This window comes from Acyrthosiphon pisum, chromosome A2, assembly GCF_005508785.2.
Source record: "Acyrthosiphon pisum isolate AL4f chromosome A2, pea_aphid_22Mar2018_4r6ur, whole genome shotgun sequence".
Classification (NCBI taxonomy): Eukaryota; Metazoa; Arthropoda; class Insecta; order Hemiptera; family Aphididae; genus Acyrthosiphon; species Acyrthosiphon pisum.
This window is the reverse complement of record NC_042495.1, coordinates 49,994,140-50,019,099: the sequence shown is the minus strand read 5'-3', so window position 1 is coordinate 50,019,099 and position 24,960 is coordinate 49,994,140. Positions and strand designations below refer to the sequence as shown.

Below are 24,960 nucleotides of genomic sequence, written 5' to 3'. Positions count from 1 at the left end.
TCCTTTAAAATATGTTAACTGTTTATCATATAAAATTTATAAAATATTCTATATTCAGTGCAAAAAGGTAATCACTAATCAGTAATCATTAATCAGTTTGTAAAAGTGATTACGATAATTATTGTGTTCTTAAATTGAAGAAAATTAACAATAGTAGTGGTTTAAAAAAATTAAATTTGGCATTTCAACTAGGTAATGACCAGTCTTGTAAAGTATTCGAATAAATGTATTCAAATAAAAGTATTTGAATACTTTTTTTGTATTCGAATGATATTTTAAATACTTTTTTTAAGAAGTATTCGAATACGTATTCTGAATACTTTTATTTGTATTTTTTATTCATTAAAAAAATACTTTTTTCCGATTCAGAAAAATAGTTTTAAATTTGTGACAAGACATATTATAAATCATGAACATTAATTTTATTCTTTAAACGAAATATAATATTGGCCCATGATATGATTATTTTTATAAATACCAATGTGTTGTATCCCGTATGGCCCGTATCGGCCAAATCATATGCGGTCAAAATGTATAAATAACTTATGATTACGTTATATGTTTAATTATTAATTAATAAATGTTAAATACCAATCATTCAAAAACTGTCAAAAACTAGTTGTGAAAAAAAGTATTCGAATATGTATTCCGAATACAAAATAAAAGTATTCTTTACAAGACTGGTAATGACAATGATTAATAATCGCAACTAAATTAATGCAAATCCGTCTACAAAATAATAAATATTATTATTAGATAGGTATGTGATATTACCACTTACAACCACCTGCACATGGACTGGCGGCCGAACACCGGAACACGGATTATACCAAAACGAGCAGATAAAAATATCCGATTATATTTTGTTTAATACGCACGCGCATCTAAAGTCTAAACCATCAATAATATTATACAATCGAATAGCACAATATCATAGTGCCTATATACCTTGTCGATAATTGTCGGTTTGTTTTAATTTTTCCACAGTCTTATTCACGGATACGTATAGTGTGCGTACGGGTAGTAGTAGTTGTAGTACCTAGTAGTATTAAGAAAATACATTTTTTTTTTTGCGTTCGTAAGTCGTAATAATTTTGCACCGATTGGCCACGGTCGTTTCGGTGCATAATATTATTACCTACCTACCTAATGTTATTATTACTACTATTATTATTATTATTTCTGAGAGAGGAGCTCGCAATACCACGCAACCGTACTACAGGTATATTGGTATATACCGTACGCAACATATTGTTTTAAAATATACGACGGCGGCGGCGGCGGCACATCACTAGCGCGGCGCGCGGCGCACGAAGGCCAGGTAACACGCATAGGTGCCGGTTATCCCCTTTGGCCGTCCTGCGCACACCGCGCGGCGGCCGAAACCGATTCAGTACGCCATAACTCGCCCGGCTGTTCAAGTGGTTCGCTCTCGCGCGCGCAAACAAAAACGCACACACGTCGAATCTGCTCGCACGAGACGTCGTTCGGTCGTCGGTTTTAAAAATTGTCTTTTTCTCTGTTTGTTTCTGAGCTTTGTTATCGAAGAAAAAGTGAAAAAAAAAATTGTAATACGTCGCACCGCCAACGACTCGACGTGCGAAAATTCGCGAGTGCGCCGGTTTGCTCTCGATCGCGGTTGGATAGACGTAGATGGTAAATTTTTTTTACTCAACCGAATTTCGTCGTGTGTTTTCACATCGGTCAGTTTCGGAAGATAATAATAATATTTTCGTAAGTACTTCTGCCTCCTAATTTTAGCGGCAGCGGGAAGCACAATATAGCCTATAATACCGTTCCCGCGGTATTCCGTCAAACGTCGGGTCGTCTTCGATTTCGATTCGCGGGGTTTTTCTTTTTGATTTTTTTCCCTCAATTTTCGCGTAAGACATGTCGTTGACATGACCGCGTTCCCACCAGCTCGCTGCCAACAACAATGTCTTCTTCGTCTGGTGTCGCCGATCCCGAACCGGACACTATGATACAGGACAACGTCGCCGCGGCGTACGCGCCGTCCGGTTACTCGTAAGTTGGCTATAATTTATTAAGCCGTGTTTATATTTTGTCTTTCGTGATTCTATTTATATTAACACTTTACCAGCTATGTTATAAACCGTATTCATGCACTACAGCATAGGTACCATAGATATACCCTCCACATTGAGCCAATTATGGTTCATGTTGTAGAAAAAAAAACAGAAAGTCTTCGCACGACTTCTCAAAAATCAACGCTAAACCACCATCCCCCTAATGTTTTTTTTTAAAAAAGGTGATACCATTACCGCCACCATATTGATAGAAGTTGTAGGTACGTTATCAATTAATAATGTAATATTAAGTGCCTATATGGATTTCGATGTATGACCATGGCCGTCGGATACCAGGATTTTTAGGCAATCAAATTTTACTTTTTCCACTATTCCTACAGTTGCTATTTGTATAGCAATCATATCATGCCGGTGGACAGGAAATTTAGGGTCTGCTTTTTTATGTAGTGAATTTTTTTACATCATTAATTGTGCGTTACACACTTGTTATTATACGTACTTATTGTTAAATTTAACAACAATAAGTGCGTTGTTGAAATTATTTATTATTTCGTCGCTTATCGATTCGAGTGATTTTACTGTACCAATAATACCTATGGTGTCGGGTCGTTGAAGTAAAATTCCTGCAGATCTTAATGATGACCAATGTAGTCCTACGATTAAGTTATTTTTTGTTTATTTGTATGCGCTGACGTTTAAGTCGTTACACTCATCAAAAACACAACACCGACGAAACGTTTATAATTACATACAAGATACTATCGTCCATAATCATAATAAATAAAAATAACAGAATGAAACAAGCATTTATCACAGATTAAGGAACTCGGAGAAAGGAAGAGTGCTAATGTGTCGTGTATAATAAATGTGCGGCATTTGTGTACATGTTCTCTTCAAGAACGAAAATCCCGATGACCTATGATTTCCGTTGAACATCGTAGGCACTAGACACAAATACTTTTTTCTGGGTCAGTATTGTAGCTTGTAAACTGGTAACGCCAATGGAATATTTATATTTTATAGGTTTATTTTATCAATTAACACGTCATGACGATATTTTCTTGATTCTGTTAAATATATATAAAATTATAATTAGTAATGTACGTACCATTAACATTTTTGTCTCCCATCATTTGTGTCACGTGAAACGTAAATTCATAAATTTTATCTCTGCAACTCTGCGTACAGTCGGTACTTCTTTTAGCTGAAAATTTTGTCACGATACTATTTTTAAGCATATCCGCCAAGGCCGAGTCTACACCAGAACTAATTGACCTCACATGAAACTTTTATCTTGTAACGCTGTTAAAAGTGCGGTTTTTTTCCAACGTAAAATATTCCACGGGAACGACCGTAAGGTGTTGGTTTTTTTTTATTGCCGCCGTAAAGATAATTTTATTCAGAATCATAAAACCAGCAACCAGCCAATCGTTACACGACGCAGCTTCCATTGGCCCGTGTCGTATAATTTAATCAAAATTTGTGAAAATACATGTATCTTGATTGATGCGTAATAATTGTTTGATCGGACGAAAACAGATGCTCGAATACAGTTTTGCTCGATAAAAAAAAAATTGCTTTATTCTTATTTCCATAATATATAACATTGTTAACATGTTTTTATTATTATTATTATTATTATTATTATTATTAAATACACTCACAAGCTCTTTCTCAGAATTGTAACTATTCGCTAAGTCACTATCAGTAATTGTCAAATGGTGCAGTATAATAATATTATGTGTATACAGTATGCCTATATAGTGTATACACATCTAAGTATACGGAGACTGTTCGATATCATTATAATGATATAACTATAGTTCCATCCCATATTTAAACGAGTACAGAAAACAGTACTTACTTATAAACTTGTGACTTCCTTTATACGATTTTAATCACGCGTGTAAAAAACATTTTTGCACACAGTGATAATTCGTAGCGACGTAACCTATACGAACGAGATGATTTCGATATTTCTCAATTTTTGTACAGTATATACCTTCACACAATAATAATATGCATATGCGTTGCCATAATATAGTCTATGCCCTATATAGTTAATACTCGTAATATAATGCAACCACTGCGTGTAGTCTAAATTTCACTTTAAACACACATTCGATGTTTTTTCTTTTATCATTGATACAACGCCGTGCAGCCACATGCACTTTCGTCATCGAAAGCAATACGTTCTCTCGAGACGGCGAGAACGCGTAGGTACCTAACGCGTTATCACATTTTTGAGTAAGAACTATAAAAACAAACAATATCGCACTTCCTGTAAACATGCGTCTATATATAATTATCTTTGGTTAATACCTTATTGACCGTGTTTTCATAGAACATGATATTATATTGCACAATATATTATAATAATATAATAATACTACTCATTTATTGCGCGGCATAATAATATTATATCCTAAAAATAAATCACGATTGAAAAACTAAACAACAGTGTCTATCAGGTGACAACAATAACGTGCGCTGTGCGCCTATATACGACATACGTATTAGTATCATATTATACAGAGTGTTCCATTTAACTTATCACTCATTATTTTAGAAAACACTACCGTTTTTGAAAATGTTTCAATTACATAATTTTCAAGTTACAAAATGACTGTTCATTTTAAAACGACTCCGGTCATGTTTTTAGTTTTTTACTGTATTGAATTATAATTGATAGCTGATAACATACATTTTTAATTTCATATTCCGAAGCCTGAGCTTTGAGTACTTACCTTATTTCAATCTACAAAATCAAATTTCGGACAAGTAGTTTATTATACCAGTATTGTAGTTTCAAGTGTTTAAAGTTTTGATGAGCAGCGTGCCAGCGTGGTCGAACAACATTTTGCGGGGTACATACCACTCCATTCCACACATTAAAACTTTATGAACTACTTATCTGAAATTCGATTTTTATAATATATCGTGAAGTACTTCAAAAAATACTTTGCTTTGGAATTGAGAATTAAAAAGCATGTTGTTATTAAAAAAACTAAAAATTTAAAATTTAAAAAAAAGAACGACAAAAAAAAGTAAAACATACGCATATATTTTTTAGAAAAATGTTGTTTTTAACAACTTTAAAGATTTAAAGCAAATATTTTCAAAAACTTTAATAGTTTTTTATGAAATAATTAATTCATCTTACATTAAATAATCACCCGGTATAGGTATTGTCTTCTATAAAAATTGCACAACCACCACACATAACGTATAATATACGGTATACGATTTTCTTATTTTTGTTAATCTTACAATAAGAATAAATACAACGGGAGTATTGGCCTGACTCTTGACCTCTATTAATAATCTCGAGAAAAAAAAATACCTGATAAGTATCTATAGTAATTAGGTCGTATTATCCAACGTAGGCCTTTTATTGTACCTACCTAACCCTTTTACTCAATCCCGCGCAGTTGTTATCTTTGCATCGCGATTCGTCATTGTAAAAATAAACCATTATACTTTTAAGTAAAATTAACCGTATTAATAGGAACCGTCGGAATCGTACAATTTGAGCAACATTTTTTAATTAAGATGCACAAGTTAGGTTCTACTATTTTAATTTATTGTAATAATTTAAGCAAACGAGTTCCCACAGAATTTTTCTTTCTAAAATAATATACTTTTATTTTTGCCGTAAAAAAAGAAACAAAACAAAAAAATAGTTGTATTTCTTATCCGTTTTCAATAATCAAAGAAGTATGCTGATTATGATTGGGGGGTGGGTGGGGGGCGTGACGCGTGAGCGAAACGTTTACGAGAAACAGCCAGGAAAATTATTACCTACATGTATTTTATATTTTTATTACGTTCCTACCAAAATAAAATTACTTTCTTGTGTATAAGAGAAAACAATGTTTGTATTATATTTTTTATTTTATTAAAATATTTTTAAAAATATACAATCTTGTGCTGTGGACTGTGGTTTTTTTATTCGTCATTATTTAGTGTTGATATTTTGTATTTTATATACGAGTTTTTATGGTCTTATTTTTTATATATGCGTTACCTAATATAATTTGAGTACATATAACTAATTATATTAGGACAGTTAATAATATAATATATTGAACATTTCACTAGTTTCGTATGTACCTAATTTCGATTTATTTTATTTTATTTCAATTCGGGCCATAACTCAAAGTACAGACAAAAATTAAAAAAATTAAATGTATAATTCAAAATACATTATAGGTGATATAATAAGTATTCTTCAATAGTAGTCTTCAATTTATAATCTTATTATTTCTTTAGACGAGAAATGGTAATATATTATTTAGTTGTTAAATTATAAATTATGATAATTTAAGTACCTATATTAATTACATTTTAAACTATTATAAAATTAATGAATGCAAAATACAAATAAGATCGCGTGTACAAGTAAAAATGTATATAATGTATACAAACAATATTTTTATAACAGTATATATTATTATGTAATTGATTTTGATAACACTCAGCTAATTATCAACTGTTTTATCTTAATTGCCATTATTCGAAATGATAATTTAATCGAACACTCACTTGTAAGCGATGTCATATGCAACATTATAAAGCCATTAGATGGAACAAGGTCTAGATTTCATTTTTTTATTATAAAATTCTTCAATGTACAAGTAATTTTACAATAATTTATGAAAACGTCCGGTCTTAAACATGGTATGCGTGTAAATTATTCCCACCTAAATCGCTACACGAATATGACACTTAGATACCTACTACATATTATACTAAAATATTTTAGGGACATTTGTTTTTTTTAATAAAGGATTACTGCTTCAATAGTTAATTTTTGTTTATTTTTTTTACAAGTTAAGCTCTGTAGGTAAGTTGGCTTTCATTCAACGGATTTGTGTGCTAATCTCGGCAATAATTATGGATAAGTCGCAACACTACACATATTAGAGCGAATATGTGTAATTTTCATTGCTTATTAAATTATGTAAATGCATGATAATTGCGTTTTGTTCACGGACACGAAGCACATATTTCCACGCATTTTAGCGCTCAGTTTATGGTGTTTTTCGCAGTCCATACTGATTTAAAATAAAAATAATAATATATGAAAATAATCATAAAAATGTCGAAAAAACCATATACCTACGTGTTATTATTTTTTTTTAATAATAATAATACGTCAATGAAAAAAAAACATTTTGTCACAATGTGTGTAATGTGTATGCTGCAGTCATCGTCGGCGTGTACCCATATAGATGTATGTGCCACACGATTCGACTATCTGTTACGCGCCGTCAAGCGTACAAAGTAAAATGAAATGTATAAAAATTAGACTGAAAAAAAAAAAATAAAACGAGTAAAAATTTAAATCTCGTTGTGACTTAAATTAACGTTAATTACCATCGGGATCCCGTGTCTAAAGAAAGTGGCTCCAATGTAAAAGGCTTCGTTAAAGTTATGTGGATTTTTTTCTTCTTTCATTCTTCCTGTTCTAATCATCTGAATCTTTCATTAATTTCAATCATTCTGAAAAAAACACGTTTTCACCTTCCGTTAATCCGACGAGACGAAAAAAAATGCAAATCTAGGAAGAAAAAAATACTTGGAAATGGTTCGTATCTGTGAGTTTATCAAAGAATAATTATATTATATTTAGTGTTTCAGACTGTCGTGCAAACTAATTTAGGTGGTTTACGTGTGCATAAATTTAATACCTATCAATATTTACAGTGCGCTTTTTTGATATAAATACATTATGATAATCGTCTGATTATATAATAAATAACAAAATATATCGTTCAGATGTTGCAGTGCGTTTTTATGTGAATACTTTATATATTATATACAATATACATCTATATATTTACCTATAATACTATTTTGTATCTTAGGTGCAGGATTAATTATTTGGACGCTATATACTCATGTCACATGCAATGGTAAACAAATATTATAACTTAGAAGTTTTACTGTCGGAGTGTTTACACCAGGATTTACTTGTGTTTTGTTATATTATTTCCAAAAATTGTGAAGCATGCAACAACATCGCAAAATACACATTATTAATCTTAAAATTATAAAAATACATGTAAAATTCTAAACCCGTATTCTATATAACTATTACATTAGGTATTTTGCCAAACACCGCCGACGGTGGAAGAAAACCTCGGCACAAACAAAATAATATAATAAAATTATATTTACCATAGCCTTAGACTATTGGTGGGCAAGCCTGGGCCGTATTTGAACATTTTGCTCCCCGGGGCAACACATTTTGCCACCCCCTAAAAAAAGGTATTTCTTAAAATGTAAAGGATAACTATTTTTTTGTGGCATAAATGCTGTCAGATTTGTTTTGGAAACCTTTATATTACAATGAGTTAAGAACAATCAGTGATTCAAGCATAATTTGTCGGTCGGACTTAGTTTAAAAGTTATACACTAGACCGCGAGTTTGCGAATTTCCACCGGTCGGGGTTTTTTTTTTTTTAAATTACTTTATTTACAATACAATATACAGTAAGAATAATAATTAAATTCTGAAATATCTGATTCCACCAAAATGTTAAGAAAAAAACTCACATTTACAAAAAAAAAAAATCAAAAATGTTATTTTTGGTATTTTAAACTAAATAACAAGATTTTGTAGTTTTAAAGTGTTTTAACCATAAATTACAAAGGCAATTTGACAGACTTTTTTAAAGTACCATCATATTAAGCATTCAAAACACACATTTTAAAGAAAAAATTTTATGAAGCTATCCCTCAACTGCATTCGTTGCAATATTTAATATTTTCATCTATTAGTTATGTCTTAAATCTCTAGGAAAACCAATGTTAAATAAACATGATATTATAGTTTTTGTAAAAAAAAGTAAAACAAAAATTAATACAATGATTTCTTTATAAGCGTTTAATTTTTTTTCTTATTGTTAAAATCGAAAAACAAAAATCTATTAAATACACAACCAAGGAAAGATAATAAGGAATTCAAATGGGTTTTCAAAATTAAAATTTGACTCATGGTACTGGGTTAATTTTTTTCCGCTTATCGGTCTAAACTCTAAATGCACGTAAATACTACGAAAAAACGATCCGTTTTCAAGAGCCTTAATAATAATTTATGATATAATCTAGATACATTTATAAGTTATAACTTTCTTCTAGATTGGAGATTTTAAAATAAAGTGATAATTATTAATTTCTTTAAAATCTGCATTACCTACTTGTTATTTCTGATTCCAACGCAAAACACCTTTCTTAGTTTATAGTTTACCTTTAATATTTTTTGTAATTATTAATATTATTTTCTGACTAATTGATGAAAAAAATATACGTTTTTAGCTGTAATATTTGCTTAGAAGTTTATAGTAAAAATAAAAATATATAATATTAATTAATTTATTTTTGATACAATTAATACACAATAATAATATGTCAACATAAATTTGCCGCCCCCTAAATTGACCATACAATTTGCTGCCCCGGGCAACAAGGTACACTCCCCCCCCTAAATACGGGCCTGGCGCAAGCAGCAGATATGCCGACGGCGACGGTGATGATGAATGAAATAACAACGCGACAATGATAAATCGAATTTGATGATTATTCGTATTCCCGCGACCCCGTTCACGGTGGATTTCGATCCAATTTTCGTCTCGGACGAAAGAGACGTGTCGCACGTGTCGATCACATAGTCGAGATTATCGACAGCTTGCAGTACATACTCGCACGCGCGCGCGAACACACACACACACACATATTATATATATATATATCTATATAATATTAATATATCCTCTTGAACATTGCACAACTTCTCGAGTGTCGCATAATAACACATATTATTGTATATGGTCGTCGACGACTAAAACACGAAGAACTGCACGTATTATATTATGCACTGGTACAACAGGTGTAGATGAGTACCTGTTGTACCTGCATGATTTCGCGATGCCCTTCAGGCGTGCTCGGTGTATATACTCGAGCGTAGCACACAGGCAGGCGGTGGTCATCGTTGTAGGATGATATACGATATACATAATATTATAGTATTAGGATATAATCATGTCATTTTTATCGTCGATAACGACCACGGTGTAAACGTCAAGTGCTAGAGTATCGCACGACTTAGTTTTATAGTTATGATAACTATTAACTAAATTTAAATTTAAAACCTAAGCTTTAACAACGAAATTCATAATTTGTGTAGTACCTATAAGTTATAAGTTTTAAACGTATCCTTACTAAATTAATAATTTTGAATAAACATTCCAAAGAATGTGCACCGCATATTATGCGTATTATTCGAACTTAAATCAAATACTAAAATATTACATTAGGATATAATATCGTTTGGGAACTCGTGTAACATACTCGTAAATATTATTATATAGGTACACTCGGGCTGTGCTAATATAAAAAAAATAACAAAATAACGTAGACCACATGATAATAATAATATCGTCTAGGACACGCACATGACCGTACTCTCTCACACACACACACACACACACACACACACACACACACACAAACACATACACGCACATACACACAAACACATACACACTGTGCAGTGTATAAACTAAAGTACCCATAGTGTATGTGTGTGTGCATATGACGATGACAGCCACTATGTAACACAGGCGGACGTGTCCTCTCGGTGGTCATCGCACCAACACACATACACACACATATTACATATAATATATAACCATACCGTGTGTAACCATGCAGAACCATTACGCATGCACCGTAAAAATGACACCCTCCTCGCTCCTCCGCTCCAACTCCCTCCTTACCACGACCCACCACCCATTTGGCCGTTTGCTGGTAATCTGAGTGTGGATACGATCGTTAAGTTGCCGACGGTAGAAGATTTCTTAAAAGTTTTTTTCAACAAATCGCATGTATATAAATTGCATAAATAATATATATTTTATTTCTGACAACAATTTCAATGACTTACCTAAATTATAAGTACACACCTGTACCTAACCAGGACTGAAATTTATTTTACGTTAATTTACTTATTTTTGCATAAAAAGTTCCTACTCATAAATTGAGAAATATTCCTATTCTAAACTAAAAATAAATCATTTTAAGTGTACCATTTGATTGGTAAACTATTCTGTTAAAATAAATCATTGTAGCCAAAAAAATAATAATATTTCAAACCATGATAACAGATATATATATTATATAATTTATATACACTATAAGGTAGGTATGATATTGGTTTTTTGATAAAAGTATAATATAATATTATAAGTAATCTAAACATTTATAAACAAAAAATATAAGCCACATAGTTTTATGATTATTATTTATATAGAAAATTAAAAAAAAAAAATTATAAATGTATATTAGGCCGTCGTGTATTTTAACTTTAGTTTTTCGCCCTAAAATCAAAAAAAAATTTCCGTCATTGTAGAACTCAAAATAAACCATTTAAATTAAAAAATGTACATAGGGGGTACTCGTAAAAATGTTATAATTTCATCAGATTAATATATATTATTATTTAGTATTTTAACTATCGTCATGACATCATCTAATTATAGATAGTTTATACATACCTATATTGATAATTATCACATTGGTAATGCATTTCAAAACAAATTGCGCAAAACATCCAAATTATGAGTTCACCGGTGCGTTTTTGACTTTGAAACACAATAATATATGTGCGAGTTACGCCATCATCCTTTTACTAACAGGCTTATTATTTTACATGGAATAAGCACATGAAAAGTTGTTTAAAATGTTATAGAATCTAGTAAATACAATAAATAGTCCCGTTATTCATATAGGTTAGGTACGAATGTTATAAATTATAGTTACAATATGGGGAACTTGGTTAAATATGGTTGAAATTATATAACGAATAATAAATTATAGTATTGTTTGAACGACTCCCCCCCCCACCCCACTTTATCCATTTTATAATAAAATATTAATTGTATTAATATAATTATATTTAATATGTTACGACGTTTTCCAACCAATTTTCTTCTACATCTACTGTTTAATATCGTCGTGTTTCACTTAGTGTTTTATTTTACGCTGGTAGAGCGGTATAAAATCGAACTAGACCGGAAAAATGTACCTATTCTAAATTTCTTGTGATTGGGGAACGATGAGACTTACGCGGAGTAAAGTCAATAGTCCATGGTACGCAGATCTATACATTGTATACCGTGTACCTACATTGCACGTGTATAATATATTATAACATCATGTACGATTAGCGGGCATAGACGCTTATAATAGGCATATGCCGTGTCATGACACACCGATAACATTCTCGAAAAAAATTTTAAAATCTTCGGAAAAGAAAATTCATGAAAATTGAAAAGTATTGTCGCGGTGTATGACATAATACCCCGTAAGTACATTGTTTTATAATTAATAATTTTAATTTTAACATTTGACACTTATATCTATATATATATATATATATATATAGGTACCTGGATATTAACGGAACATATATGTAAACAAAACACTAAACCCATATCGCATAAAAAGTGATAAAATTTGAAGGTCGATGTGGTCTTATGTGACCTCAAATTTGCGTCAGAGTATGTATGGCATGCCCAATATTTTCCAACGTGTAATTCCAACTATTTGAGATTTTTCTGAGGGCATAACAGCACGCATTCTTCCCCGGCATAAGTTATACACTTAGTCAAGAAATTGGTACAAATATTAATACTGAATAGGGACAAAAAAATGAAAAGCTGTAGTCAATGATCGAGCAGGGATCGACTGATTTTTGTTTGTTCTTCGTAACTTCCTTATAAATTATAAAAATAATTTAAATAAGTAGGTACTTGAATAGTTAAATTATATTTGCAGCTATGAATGGATAAACACTTGAAAACTCATACACTTAATTGCTATCTTAATTTCTGTTCACTTGTTAGGTTAGGTTAGGTTAGGTTACTTGTATTGTTATTTTTGTGCTTGAACAATTAATTTATCAAGTTGGATGGAATAATGTATTGCTATTTTCAAAGTAAAATTTAATTGATGAAAATATTTGATTTATTCACACTATTATTTAATATTCTTATCTGCATGTGTATTATTCGAACATTTTTAATTTTTTATACCTACTTTATTAATTAATACCTACTTCAATTAAATTATCTATAATTTCTTATGTGTGTTTAATAGACATTTTTATTACGTTTGATTTATACTTGACGATTGCAGTACATTTATTTGGATTAAGGTAATAATAACAGGTTGTAAAAATATGATTATATATATATATATATATACATGAATATAATATGATTGCTAACTATACTAACTCCTGGCCGGTATCCATAAAGGTAATACCCTTTAATCGTTTATTTATAACAACATAATGTTATACCAATTACCTATTATAATTCCTATTGATAGGTACAGCATTCTATAAGATTTGGTGCACGTGTTATTTTTTTTAACTATATATTATAATGGCACACTTCTGTAATCTTCATAAAGAATTGTTTTATTAATATTTTTTATTTAGTAGGTAGGTACTCAATATTTTTACGATGTTACAATAAAAATATTACAAATAATACTTAGAGAAATATCTTTTTTATTAGTTCTCTGGTTTGTCTTCGTGGTCTTATCTAGGAATAATACCTATGTATATGGTTTTAATCTGGAATTGGAGGTTTTTCGATGATTTTGAAGTGGAGATCTTTCGGTTTTATTTAGTCTGTCGCGGGAATTGTTAATAGTTTTTTTTATCCATATTGAATGTTGATAGGTATACGGTGATTCCGTGTCGTATCGATATGAAGATGTATATTTCGTATGAACCTATATAGAGGCTTTTAGTGCTGTTCTTAGGAATATATTTTGGAGAGTTTGTAGTTTTTTAATTTTTGTTAGGATATAAAAATAATAAAATGTACAGTCTGTAGTCTGTACCTCTCAAAGTCCTCTGTTTTCCAATTGTTTTGAATTTCTCTATTGATTCACTAGGACAACTAAATATGGACAGAGCAGCGCAAACGTGTTTTCGATGAACGACTAAAATCGTTAAAATGTCCAGATGTATTGATGCATTTAGTCGCGTTTAAGATCATTTTTATTTGGCGCATCTATACGCGTATATAATAATATTTTAGACGATGCAGTTAGATGTTGGTACTATTATCGTCCGGCAATTCGTACCTATATCTAATGCCTGTATATTTTATAAAGTATGCGCGAAAAGAAGGATAAGAAGAGGCGTAGGTATAATGTACGTGAACAACAAAAGCAACAAGCCGTAAAAACAATATTATATATATATTAAAAATAATATGCTATTGCGTTAATACAAACATAATAATATTAATATTATTATTAGTAGTATTGTTTTTAATTGTCCATATTTTGCACCGTGTTAATATATACGCTCGTAATCGGCGTTACGCGCATGTAAAACTGTAAAAGATAACAATAGGTACGCGATAGCCCAACCGAATAAACGTATTATTATAACGCGTGTATATATTTAAAAAAAAAATAATAATAACAAAATAACAAATAAAAAAAAACGTAACCGTAAAACCCTTCTCACGTGAATAATATTATGTGTGTCTGTGTGCCGTATCGACTACGGTAAAAAGAGGAAAATTATATTTTAAGAGGAAAATATATTTTTGGATAATAAATTGTTAATTGTGGGGGATAGATCACAATAATATCGCGTAATCTTCCGCAATTTTTTGGTTTTGTCGTTGCCCAAATATATGTATATCAATCGAAATTTCAGAAAGCATATTATTTTAAAGATTTCCAGGGCCTTTTATAATTTGTTGCTGTCAAAACTAACAATATTATTATACCATATAATATTTCCCCAGATATGAAACTTTTTTTTAATGACAAGACTGTTCCTCTAGTCCGATTCAGAATACTGTTTTTATCACAATGACCACGTGCAGCAGCCAGCAGGTATACTGTTTTACACACAATAATATATAAATATATGTATATATGATGTTATATAACTAATAATAATAATAGTAAAAATATAATATATTATTATAGTGCTGCGTGTGTGTGTATTTGTACAGGCTTCGCATACGCGTGTGAGCATGCGTATATGCTCTCGTAGATAAGACGCCCGTGTGTAAATCGTAAAGTGCACCATGAGCGAAACGAGTTTATCGCTAAAATAATAATTATTATATGATAAGCTTTTTTTTTCGAGGATTGAATGTCAAACGTGACCCGTCGGAAGCGTTGGCGATAAGAAAAGAATAAAAAAAAGCGCATTATTATTGTTATCGTTTTTTATTTTGGACAAAATTCGTGGACAAAAAATACGTTGTATAAAAAAAATATACGCTGCTATTTACGTAATAATACATAAACATCTTTCTATATATACACGATATAAAATAGCAAATTCTGACGAAACTCGCGAAATCGGTTCATCGACAAGCGTAATGTGCACTAATGGCCAATGGCCAATCATGGGTACCTACCAAATATTAATGGGACGACGTTGTGAGCTAAATGTCTCGATCAATCATTTCGGTATACGTAAGTATTCGTTATACTCGAATGTATTGTTGTTATTATACTTACCAAGGTACAATACATCCAAAATTACTTTACAATGTCACTTAATAATAAGAATATATTTTATGTTAGTTTTATAATTAATAGTTGGATACTTGAATATGCTACCTACATAACTAAGTGTTGTGTTTCTGTGTATCGAAAATGTGTGGTTTTGTGTTATTATATTAACGATTATAATTTGAAAAAAAAAAATTATCTCAATTAGATAATTAGTATTACCTAATATCGTATTATATTTGCGCGTTTATTCTTACTAGTTTTTGTTTATTTCATTAAACAATTAGTTACAAAAGTTACTTAAATGTCCCAGTCCCACGAGAAAGCTTCAAATGTAGGTATACCTAATACCTATATTATATATACATAATTATAATCATATGGATATTGGATGTAGTTGAGTATATTGTAGCAACATTACCGTTCTTTGGTCGTATATGTATACCAATTAATACCAATTTAAAATATTGTGTCTTATTCGTTAATCTAATACTATATATTTTTATTCTTAACTATATTTTTACGTTACAATCTTCCATACTTTGAGTTCCATAATGTTCTCTATGATTGTATCGGCTGAATATAGATAAAATATTGAACTAAATATACCATATATACACCTTTAGATATTGTATTATAATACAGCACAATGACACGTGCACACTTTTTGTCAAAATAATGGTAAAAAATAAAACATCGATTTTGCGTAATCGTACTCTACACGTTCCCTCTTTCACTCTCTCACTCTATTTCTATTTTTCTCTCTCTCTCTTTATATATATATACGTACATAATAATATAGTGTCCGTTTGAAAATTTTACCCAAGTCGTCGGCGTGACAAATAATAAATGGCCGCGTTCCGCCCCGTTTGCATTGGCTGGCCTGTTGTGTTGTTAAGCGGACGCTATTGGACAAACATCGCGTAATCTATAAAATCGGTCGAAATCGAAGGGATGAAGTGACCGGTTCGAACGTCTTAATACAATACAATAACAATATTTTTGTCTTTTATTTAATAGAGATATCGAAAGATGACGAGAAAATTGATTAATATTACAAGCGAGTACAAAATAGGTATTCAATATGATATTACGCAATAAATTGTTAGACAAATACCATGTTCACTGTGTTGTAGTACAGTGGTTCCCAAACTTTAATGACCTGCACGACACATCTAGGGAAAAGTTTCGTGGGACCACAATGACCGTAAAATGAATATTTAACAGCAATTTTATACTAGTAACTATTATTTATGTGAACTTTATTTTCAAGTATAATATAAAATAATTTTCTCAATATTCACATACATTTGGCGGAACCCCTGAGATTGTCCCATGGAACTTTAAGGTTTCGCGGAACATACTTTGGGAATCGCTGTTGTAGTATTTTCGTTAGGCAATCAATGTGTTTTATACCTACATTATGAATCACCGAGCATTCCTACCCCAATTTTTGCCTTTAATAACGAATTTATTCAAACCTTTGAATTTTTTTGTACTCTTTAGTATCCAGTTGTGGTGGTACAAACTTCTGTTTTTAAAATGAGAACCAATTTTTTTTACTGTAAATTATTTAATGGATATTTTTTTGAAAATGTTGATGTAGGTACTTATAGTTCAAAATTTGAGTGAGTAGTTTCTTATAGTTATTAATAGGTTTGTACTAAGGATAATAGTCCTTAAAAGTGGTTTTATAAAAATATAAAACGACGTAATATTGGAACTATAGTATTGATTAAACCTACTTGGTACATTTTCACAAATTATTAATGTTGATAGATTAATATTAATGACTTCAATTTTCATATCACCATAGCCCCCACATCTTATAAACCCATTACCATGGACATTTTATCCTTAGAACACAAAGTACGAATTTTGATTCTGATACGTCAAATTTTTCAGAAAAATTATCCGTTGAATAATTTACAGTTGAAGAGGGCAGGGTTCTCATTTGAAAAACAAAGTTTGTATCTCCACAGGAAACTCATTATAAGTAGTACAACAAATCTCAAGAATTTAAAAATATGGTTTTTAAATTTTAAGTATATTTATGAATTCCAAAAATCAAATTTTAAATAACTGCATTATCCAAGAAAAATAGGGGGCGAGCATGCTTGGTGAAGAATCGCCCTGTATATGTATAATATATTATGTAATAACTTATAGCTGCATAATTTTTTTTAGTGGGCGATGTTGAAAGTGAGACAGTGAAATTGGGAAAAACATAGAAAAAAGGTTCTTATGAGAAAGTACTAAGTCTATGAAACACAACTTTTAAAAATGCGTATTTATGATATTCGTGTTTATCATAATTTTCTTATATAACTCTAGTCTCTAGGAATGAGTAAAATTAATTAATGTTATGATTTTATATACAAATAATATGTCCCTGTTATAATATTATGATAATATAGAGGCGACGAAGTCTGTGGAATTTCTCGTTTGAAACTAAAACTCGCTAAAACTCATGAAACCTAAATAATGACATTTAATTAATATACCTCCCCTCACACCGCCATCGTTTTATATGGGTTATAAATTTACGCTGATAAGCAAGCATAAACTTATCGAAACAAATATTTTTATAACATTTCGAGATTTAGGGTTACATACTGGTGCAGCATGGTAATCGAGAACAAAACGGTTACAAAACAATTTCGATCTTGTCGAATAGTAATCAACTGCTATATTATTATAATATATAGGTACATGTATAGCAGCATTGGTAATACGCGTATAACTGTGCATGTTTTCATATTCATATAAGTACTAACAAAACACGAAATTTGTTTAAAAAGATAACGTCTTATTTTTCGTGACTTCGATACAGAATAGTGCGTTTGTGTATGACGAATAGTTTTTGTACAAACGGAATTTAGGTTCGAAAAATGTAGTACATTTTCATTTTTCGGCGTTTAACTTTTCTCACAAGCAATATGAACACTTATAGAATAATTGACTGCCGTGATATATATTATTTGGTATCATACCTTACATAATACTTATATAAAAATCAACTTTTCATTAGTTATTTTAACTATAATGCTCGATTTATATACTGGACTCAGCTGCAGAAGTCGGATATCATCATGGGACTTTTTAGTTAAAGTTGTTCGAATTCGTGTCATGTATTATAAGGATATAATATATATTTTATTAACTTATTGTAACTTTAATTTCTGTAAGGGGCAATAATTTATCTATAATTTAATGAACATACATCTTGTAATTTGGACATTTAATACGCTAAGTATTTATTATTTGGACTTGAAAAATAATAATTTATCATTATGGCCTTGGCACATTTTTTCTAATATTCGAACTGTGTACGTTTCGCGCGGAAAATATCAATAATGTAGAATTGAATACCCACCTAATAACGTTTGTGTATATTGTACCTATACTGCGTGCACAAGAGCATAATATTGCCCTATTTTTCATATATTTAGCATCTATTCCAATTTATGATACATAGCAACAGCCAACAATATTCCACCCGTGTTGAGCGCGGGGACAGTATTATTATTATTTAGAACGAATGCGAACGCTTTGTCTACGGATATTTATGCAATATTAATGAGATGCCAATAGTATACACGTATATACCGAACCCATAATAACAGTCTGTATGGCGGTAGGTTCAGAAAAATAATAATGAAATAATTTGACACGCTTAACAATGGTAGAGGTTAATTTAACTGATAAGAAAGTAGTTTTCGGTATAGGCCGCATAGTATAATATTATAATATATAGGAGGCCCCATCGGTAATAGGACGTTAGGTAGGTATATATAACAAAATATATATTGTAACTATATATGTGCTGTAGTACTCTTTGCATATAAAATATATTATCGGTTTTTAATAGAACGTTGTTCAGTGTACCTATATAACGTGCGTTGTTACTCGTATAATATTATTATCCCCAATGTTGTTATATAAGCTAAATTATTGCACGTGACTCATAATTTTTTTTTAACATTAAATCACGCTTAACAATGCGTCTGTTATAGTGTAGTTACCTATATTAGAAACATTTCGAAACCCGCTCTTGTATAATAATATATAAATATGAGTATTTCTATCTCGTCTAAATACAGTAGACAGATTTACAGCTGATCGGATTTAAGAATTACATAGGTACTATAAACAAAAAATAATTACCTATTAAAAACGAGTACCTAATGATGAAATCGTTTCGCGTCAACTGCCACCTCCTGACGTTTCTACTGTTATTCCAGCATACATTATGATATTATAATATTATGATGTGTGATGTGTCTGTTTATCGTTACACTTTTATTATATATAGGTAGGTTGTTTTTTACATCGACGACATTAGCTTACTTATCAACAGTGCGTTGCTGCTTGGCTAATAGAAGTTCAATGTACGCCCATCTTCGACATTCTGATTTTTGTTTTACTTATTTGTATATCAATAAACTAAACCAATACTCATCCTATCGTACTGAATAATTCACTATGACCATGAAAACGTGTTTTATAATGTACAAGGAGCATTGTGTATATTTTATACGGTATTACTATGTTTGATGCAATGATGCTTAAACTAGGCATTGTTTTAAAACTTTTGGGAAATAATAAAGGTCTATATAAATTAGTGTAGCCGCTTATTATTATTGTTTGATTGCATTCGACTTACATTGGCATTTGACAGTATCATATTATGAATAGGTAACGATTAAAAAAATAAATCGATACTGGTATTATATTCATTATTATACAATTTTTGTGATATTGTATATAATATAATACTGGAATATAATATTTTACATACAGACACTATTCTGTCGAATGACAAATAAACTACTCCGTCTCACGTACCTATAAAGTATGTGGAACAGATTTAGTAGCGGACATAATAATATTATATATTTATGTATATATATATATTTATAGTATTATGCGTCATTTGGCAGATTAGTGATTAATAATAGGTAGTCACTATACATAAACAGTGTGTGTCGAAAACGCAAGAAAATATTTTATACGTCTTCAAAAATCACAATATTAGTCCTTTAATTAACTTATTAAAATATATTCTAATACACTGCATTTTCTGAAATCTGAATAATATATTAATACCTATTATATTATATAAATATACATTCAGTCAATTATTGTATGCGTACATTTCAAAGTTTGCCTACAACCGAAAAAAAAAATAGGTAGGTATACCGGTTACAATTTCTTTTACCTATTCACTTAATCGCCGCCTAATACCTATTTACAATGATTTAGAATGATTTTATTTTTGACAATGAATTATCTAGTAAAATATATAAGTAAATTACATTTTAAAGATTCTTAATCATACTATGGAATAACTAAATCTTGAAATGTATGTACGTTTTTAAAAATGTACTAACATTTAGTGTTTTATTTTAAGTTCATTGATGTTCTTGTAAACGGTAATATATATTTTTAATTGATTGTCCAGAAGCAAAATATTTTTTTGAAAATGTTATCGAAATGTCTAGAAGTTTATTTTGCTTTGGAAAAGTACCGATACCTAGATTCCTTAAAATCATAGCTCGGATACGATGTCACTAAAACAATAAATTGCTCCCATCTATAATAATGCATGTTCATTTCAGTAACAATAAATATCGATTGAGATTCGTTGACAGCACTTGCGTGTCAATTTATAATATAAATAGCTATAATTTATAAATGTACCTACAAGTTTATAATTATAGCTATATTATAACCATTTATTATAAATAATATTATACCTAATAATAGTATAATAGGTAATAGTATAATACTAGTACCTATTTATATTCAATGCTATAGCTAAAAAATCTGTAATTGTAAATCTGACAGTGTTTCTCTCTGCAGGATAACCGAAGACTTTAAGTTACAAGCCCATGGTCTAGACTCTCCGCACCACCAGGGGTTGTACGGGGGCCTAGGTCACTCGCCCACTTCCGGTTCGCCTTGTTCCGTGTACGCTTACCAGCCATACCACCGAAATTACGGCGCTGGCCAGTTCCATCAGTCGACGGCCGCCGAAATCCAACAGCAGCAGCAGCAGATACCAGTGTCCCAAATGGTGGTACCACCTTCTCTATCGGCGCAAAAGTCTTCGGACGACGCGGCCGCCGCTTGTTGGCTACAGCATAATGGCGGAGGGTCGGCTTTCGAACATCACCTGCACCACCAACAGCAGCTGTCATCGGCGTACCAGTCGCATCACCAGCAGCGGCAGCAGGATAACAACGGCTTGACTGGAGGTAGCCAACAGCAGCAGCAGCAGCAGCAGCAACAGACGGCCAAGATGACGCAGCAACAGCAACAGAAGGCGGTCAAGGAGCAGCGGATCCGGAGACCCATGAACGCGTTCATGGTATGGGCCAAGGTGGAGCGGAAAAAATTGGCTGACGAAAATCCCGACTTGCACAACGCTGACCTCAGCAAGATGCTCGGTGAGTAACTTAATACATTATTAGTAGTAAGTAGTTTTTATGGGTAATATAACAATATAGGTAATATGATTCATTAGTATAAAAGTTCAAAGGTATCTTCAGTGGCGCTGAATTTGTAATGCTACTGTGATACCCCCAAAACACGTTTATTGACTTAAAGAGACCACCAGTAACCAATAAGATTTTAAGATTTTATTTAGGATATAATGCCCAAAACTATTAGGGTCCTGCATTTAGCTATAGAGTATAGACCTATATTTGTTTTACTTACTACCTATATACTAGTTGTAGTAGTCATATTTATGTTTTTTAACAGTATGCCGTGACTCAAAATAATGAATAGTCATGTTATTATTCTGTTACGTATTGTATTATAATATATATTTTCGCAAATTGGATGTCTGGCAAACTGCTACAGATTATTTACGAATGCGTCGTTTGGGTTGAATTAGTGAGTTGGTAAAATATATTATAATAATTAATAAATAATATAGTATAGGTACCTTACTATTCTAGCGATATCTCGTCAAATTAATTAGTTACGTCAAGCATACTTGTATTACAAGCGGGTGGTTTGTGTAACTATCTCAAATTCTTGTGATCGCGATTTCGGCGTGTGCTTTTATTTATATTTTATCGTTTGGATTATGTACTATAAATATTAATATAATATGCATGTCGTTCTAATTAACTATCGTCCGTTTGCGGTACTTTTCATACGAAATGCAAGTCATATATCTTGGGGATAACGAGAGGCTATATTTTATTTAGCCTATATTTACAATAAATAAAAAGTGAAAAGGTGCATATGTTTAAGACGCGCGTATATACAGGGTGCCTCTCGTAGATCTGACATATTATATTTTATAAATAATTTAAACATGCGTCGAAAGACTACATAATATTTCGATTGCATCCGGTCGTCGTCAATCAACTGCAGCATGTATACCTGTATTTTATCGAAAATTCGTTCACCTGCTTTGCACGACAGTAATTTTTTTCCTAAAATTCACTTCGCCCCCACATGGCATTTTAGATAGGTAGTTACATAATATAACTGTTGCGACCCGTGTACAAACAACGGTTCCATCGCAGCTGTCTTCGGCCGCTGCGGCGTCATAAAATATATATAGGTGGGTACACGTACGGATAACGTCGACGCACACCTGTTAGAATATTTTTCGCTGGGGATAGCTGCGCACAGTCCTGGGCCTCGTGCTATACGCGAGGCCAAAACAATAGGGTAGTAAGTCGCTAAAAGTTGCGCAAATAAAAAATAAAATAAATAATAACAAACACACCGACTCGTACACATACGACACGTCATGCACACAAATACGCGCATATGTCTTATATACATATTGCGTACTGCGTATACATTGTCTTTGTCTTCTATTTGTACAAAGGTGAGATGTATATAGTATACATAATATATATATCTATATATATCATACATAAGTACGTACATTTTTACAGAGCAACACGAGCTCGGTATCTTATTGGGAGCGCCAAACCCGACATATCCATATAAGGGCCAAATGCATTAACCTCGCACGACGACGGCGGAACAAATGGAACAAAACGCCCCTGTTTGTATTTAAATCGCGTATCCCTTTTTCTTTATTATTATTACTATTTTTTTTCTTATCTAACTTCACTTTTTATTTCTCTCTTGCTCGCCCACCCTTCGCTCGTGCCGAACTCCTCTGCTGCAGCCTGCACTAGTGCCGCCGGTGCCTCGTCTGTACCGTTTGTTTAAACTTTAAACGTATAATATCATATATTTCTATATCATATTAGAACTCGTCGTGCGGCGTCTTTGCCGATGTCAATTAAACATGCGGAAATTCGCGTAGTCACTGCAATATTATTTACATACACAGTCAAACCGGTTGGTTACCTTAGAAAATTCAATATATCGCACCGCCACTGACGTTGTCGTCCTCATATCTAATCCTGGCGCAAAGTAGTTTTTATTTTTTTTTACGCAATACCTACATGATCACCCTCGCGTATATTATATATCACGTACAATGATAAAACACCGTCGTTTATGGGTATAATTATATATATAAAAAAATAAAATAAAAACAAACACATTTTACGATTACACTCTGCGAACATAATGTACACAATCGTTATTTTTTTTTATTGAAATGTGTGTGACACAAATGTATATTTTTATATTGTCTACCATGTGATTCGATTGGTAATTTTAAATTGTATAATAACTGTGTCGTACTGCTGCAGCTAATACTTGTTACAGTGTATCTATCGAAAGTAAAACTATATTATTATTTCGTGTCTGGTAAATATTCAAAATATTTTAAAAACCAAACGGATGTCTAATAACACAATAGATGGTAATCAAAATATCTCTTGTTCGACTGTGTTATTTGATCGTTTCAATTAAAAACTATACACATTAATAATATTGATAAGATCTTCAACTGTAATCGTTGTCCGGTAACATAAAAAACACACTACCGTATATAATAAAAAGTGATATATTCATTGATATATAGTATAATACAGTTTTTTTTAAACCATCGTATAAGTGATTGACTTTAAAATGTATCTGGATATACAAATTGTGGAGTTCGATTTCAATATATTATTATGCGATCGGAAACTCGATTTTACAAAATAATATAATTATACAAATGCCGGTTAACAATTATATAATATGTTTTTTAATAATAATATAAACTTGCTTGCATACTAGTGAGTTTATTTTTGTATTTAATTTTGTGATAGGTGGACATACGTGAAGGCCACGGAAGATGGACTAATATTTGTGTCTTAAAGATCAGATTTTGGTAATCGGTATTCTACTCCAATGCGCAACTTTACTTAGGTATAACATGATACTAAATCATCCATATAAAGGTCTG

The 24,960-nt window shown here is 31.3% G+C and overlaps 1 protein-coding gene across 1 annotated transcript in view; it reads left to right on the top strand.

Moving 5' to 3' along the window:
- The first annotated feature begins 1,320 nt into the window (after positions 1-1,320).
- Positions 1,321-24,960, top strand: part of LOC100165234 (putative transcription factor SOX-15) — an 88,434-nt gene continuing 64,794 nt past the window's right edge. Inside the window, exons 1-2 of the mRNA XM_001952507.5 lie at positions 1,321-2,025; positions 21,480-22,066. Of these exons, the coding sequence (XP_001952542.2) occupies positions 1,937-2,025; positions 21,480-22,066 (676 nt within the window). The 5' untranslated portion in view covers positions 1,321-1,936. The remainder of the gene's footprint in view (positions 2,026-21,479; positions 22,067-24,960) is intronic.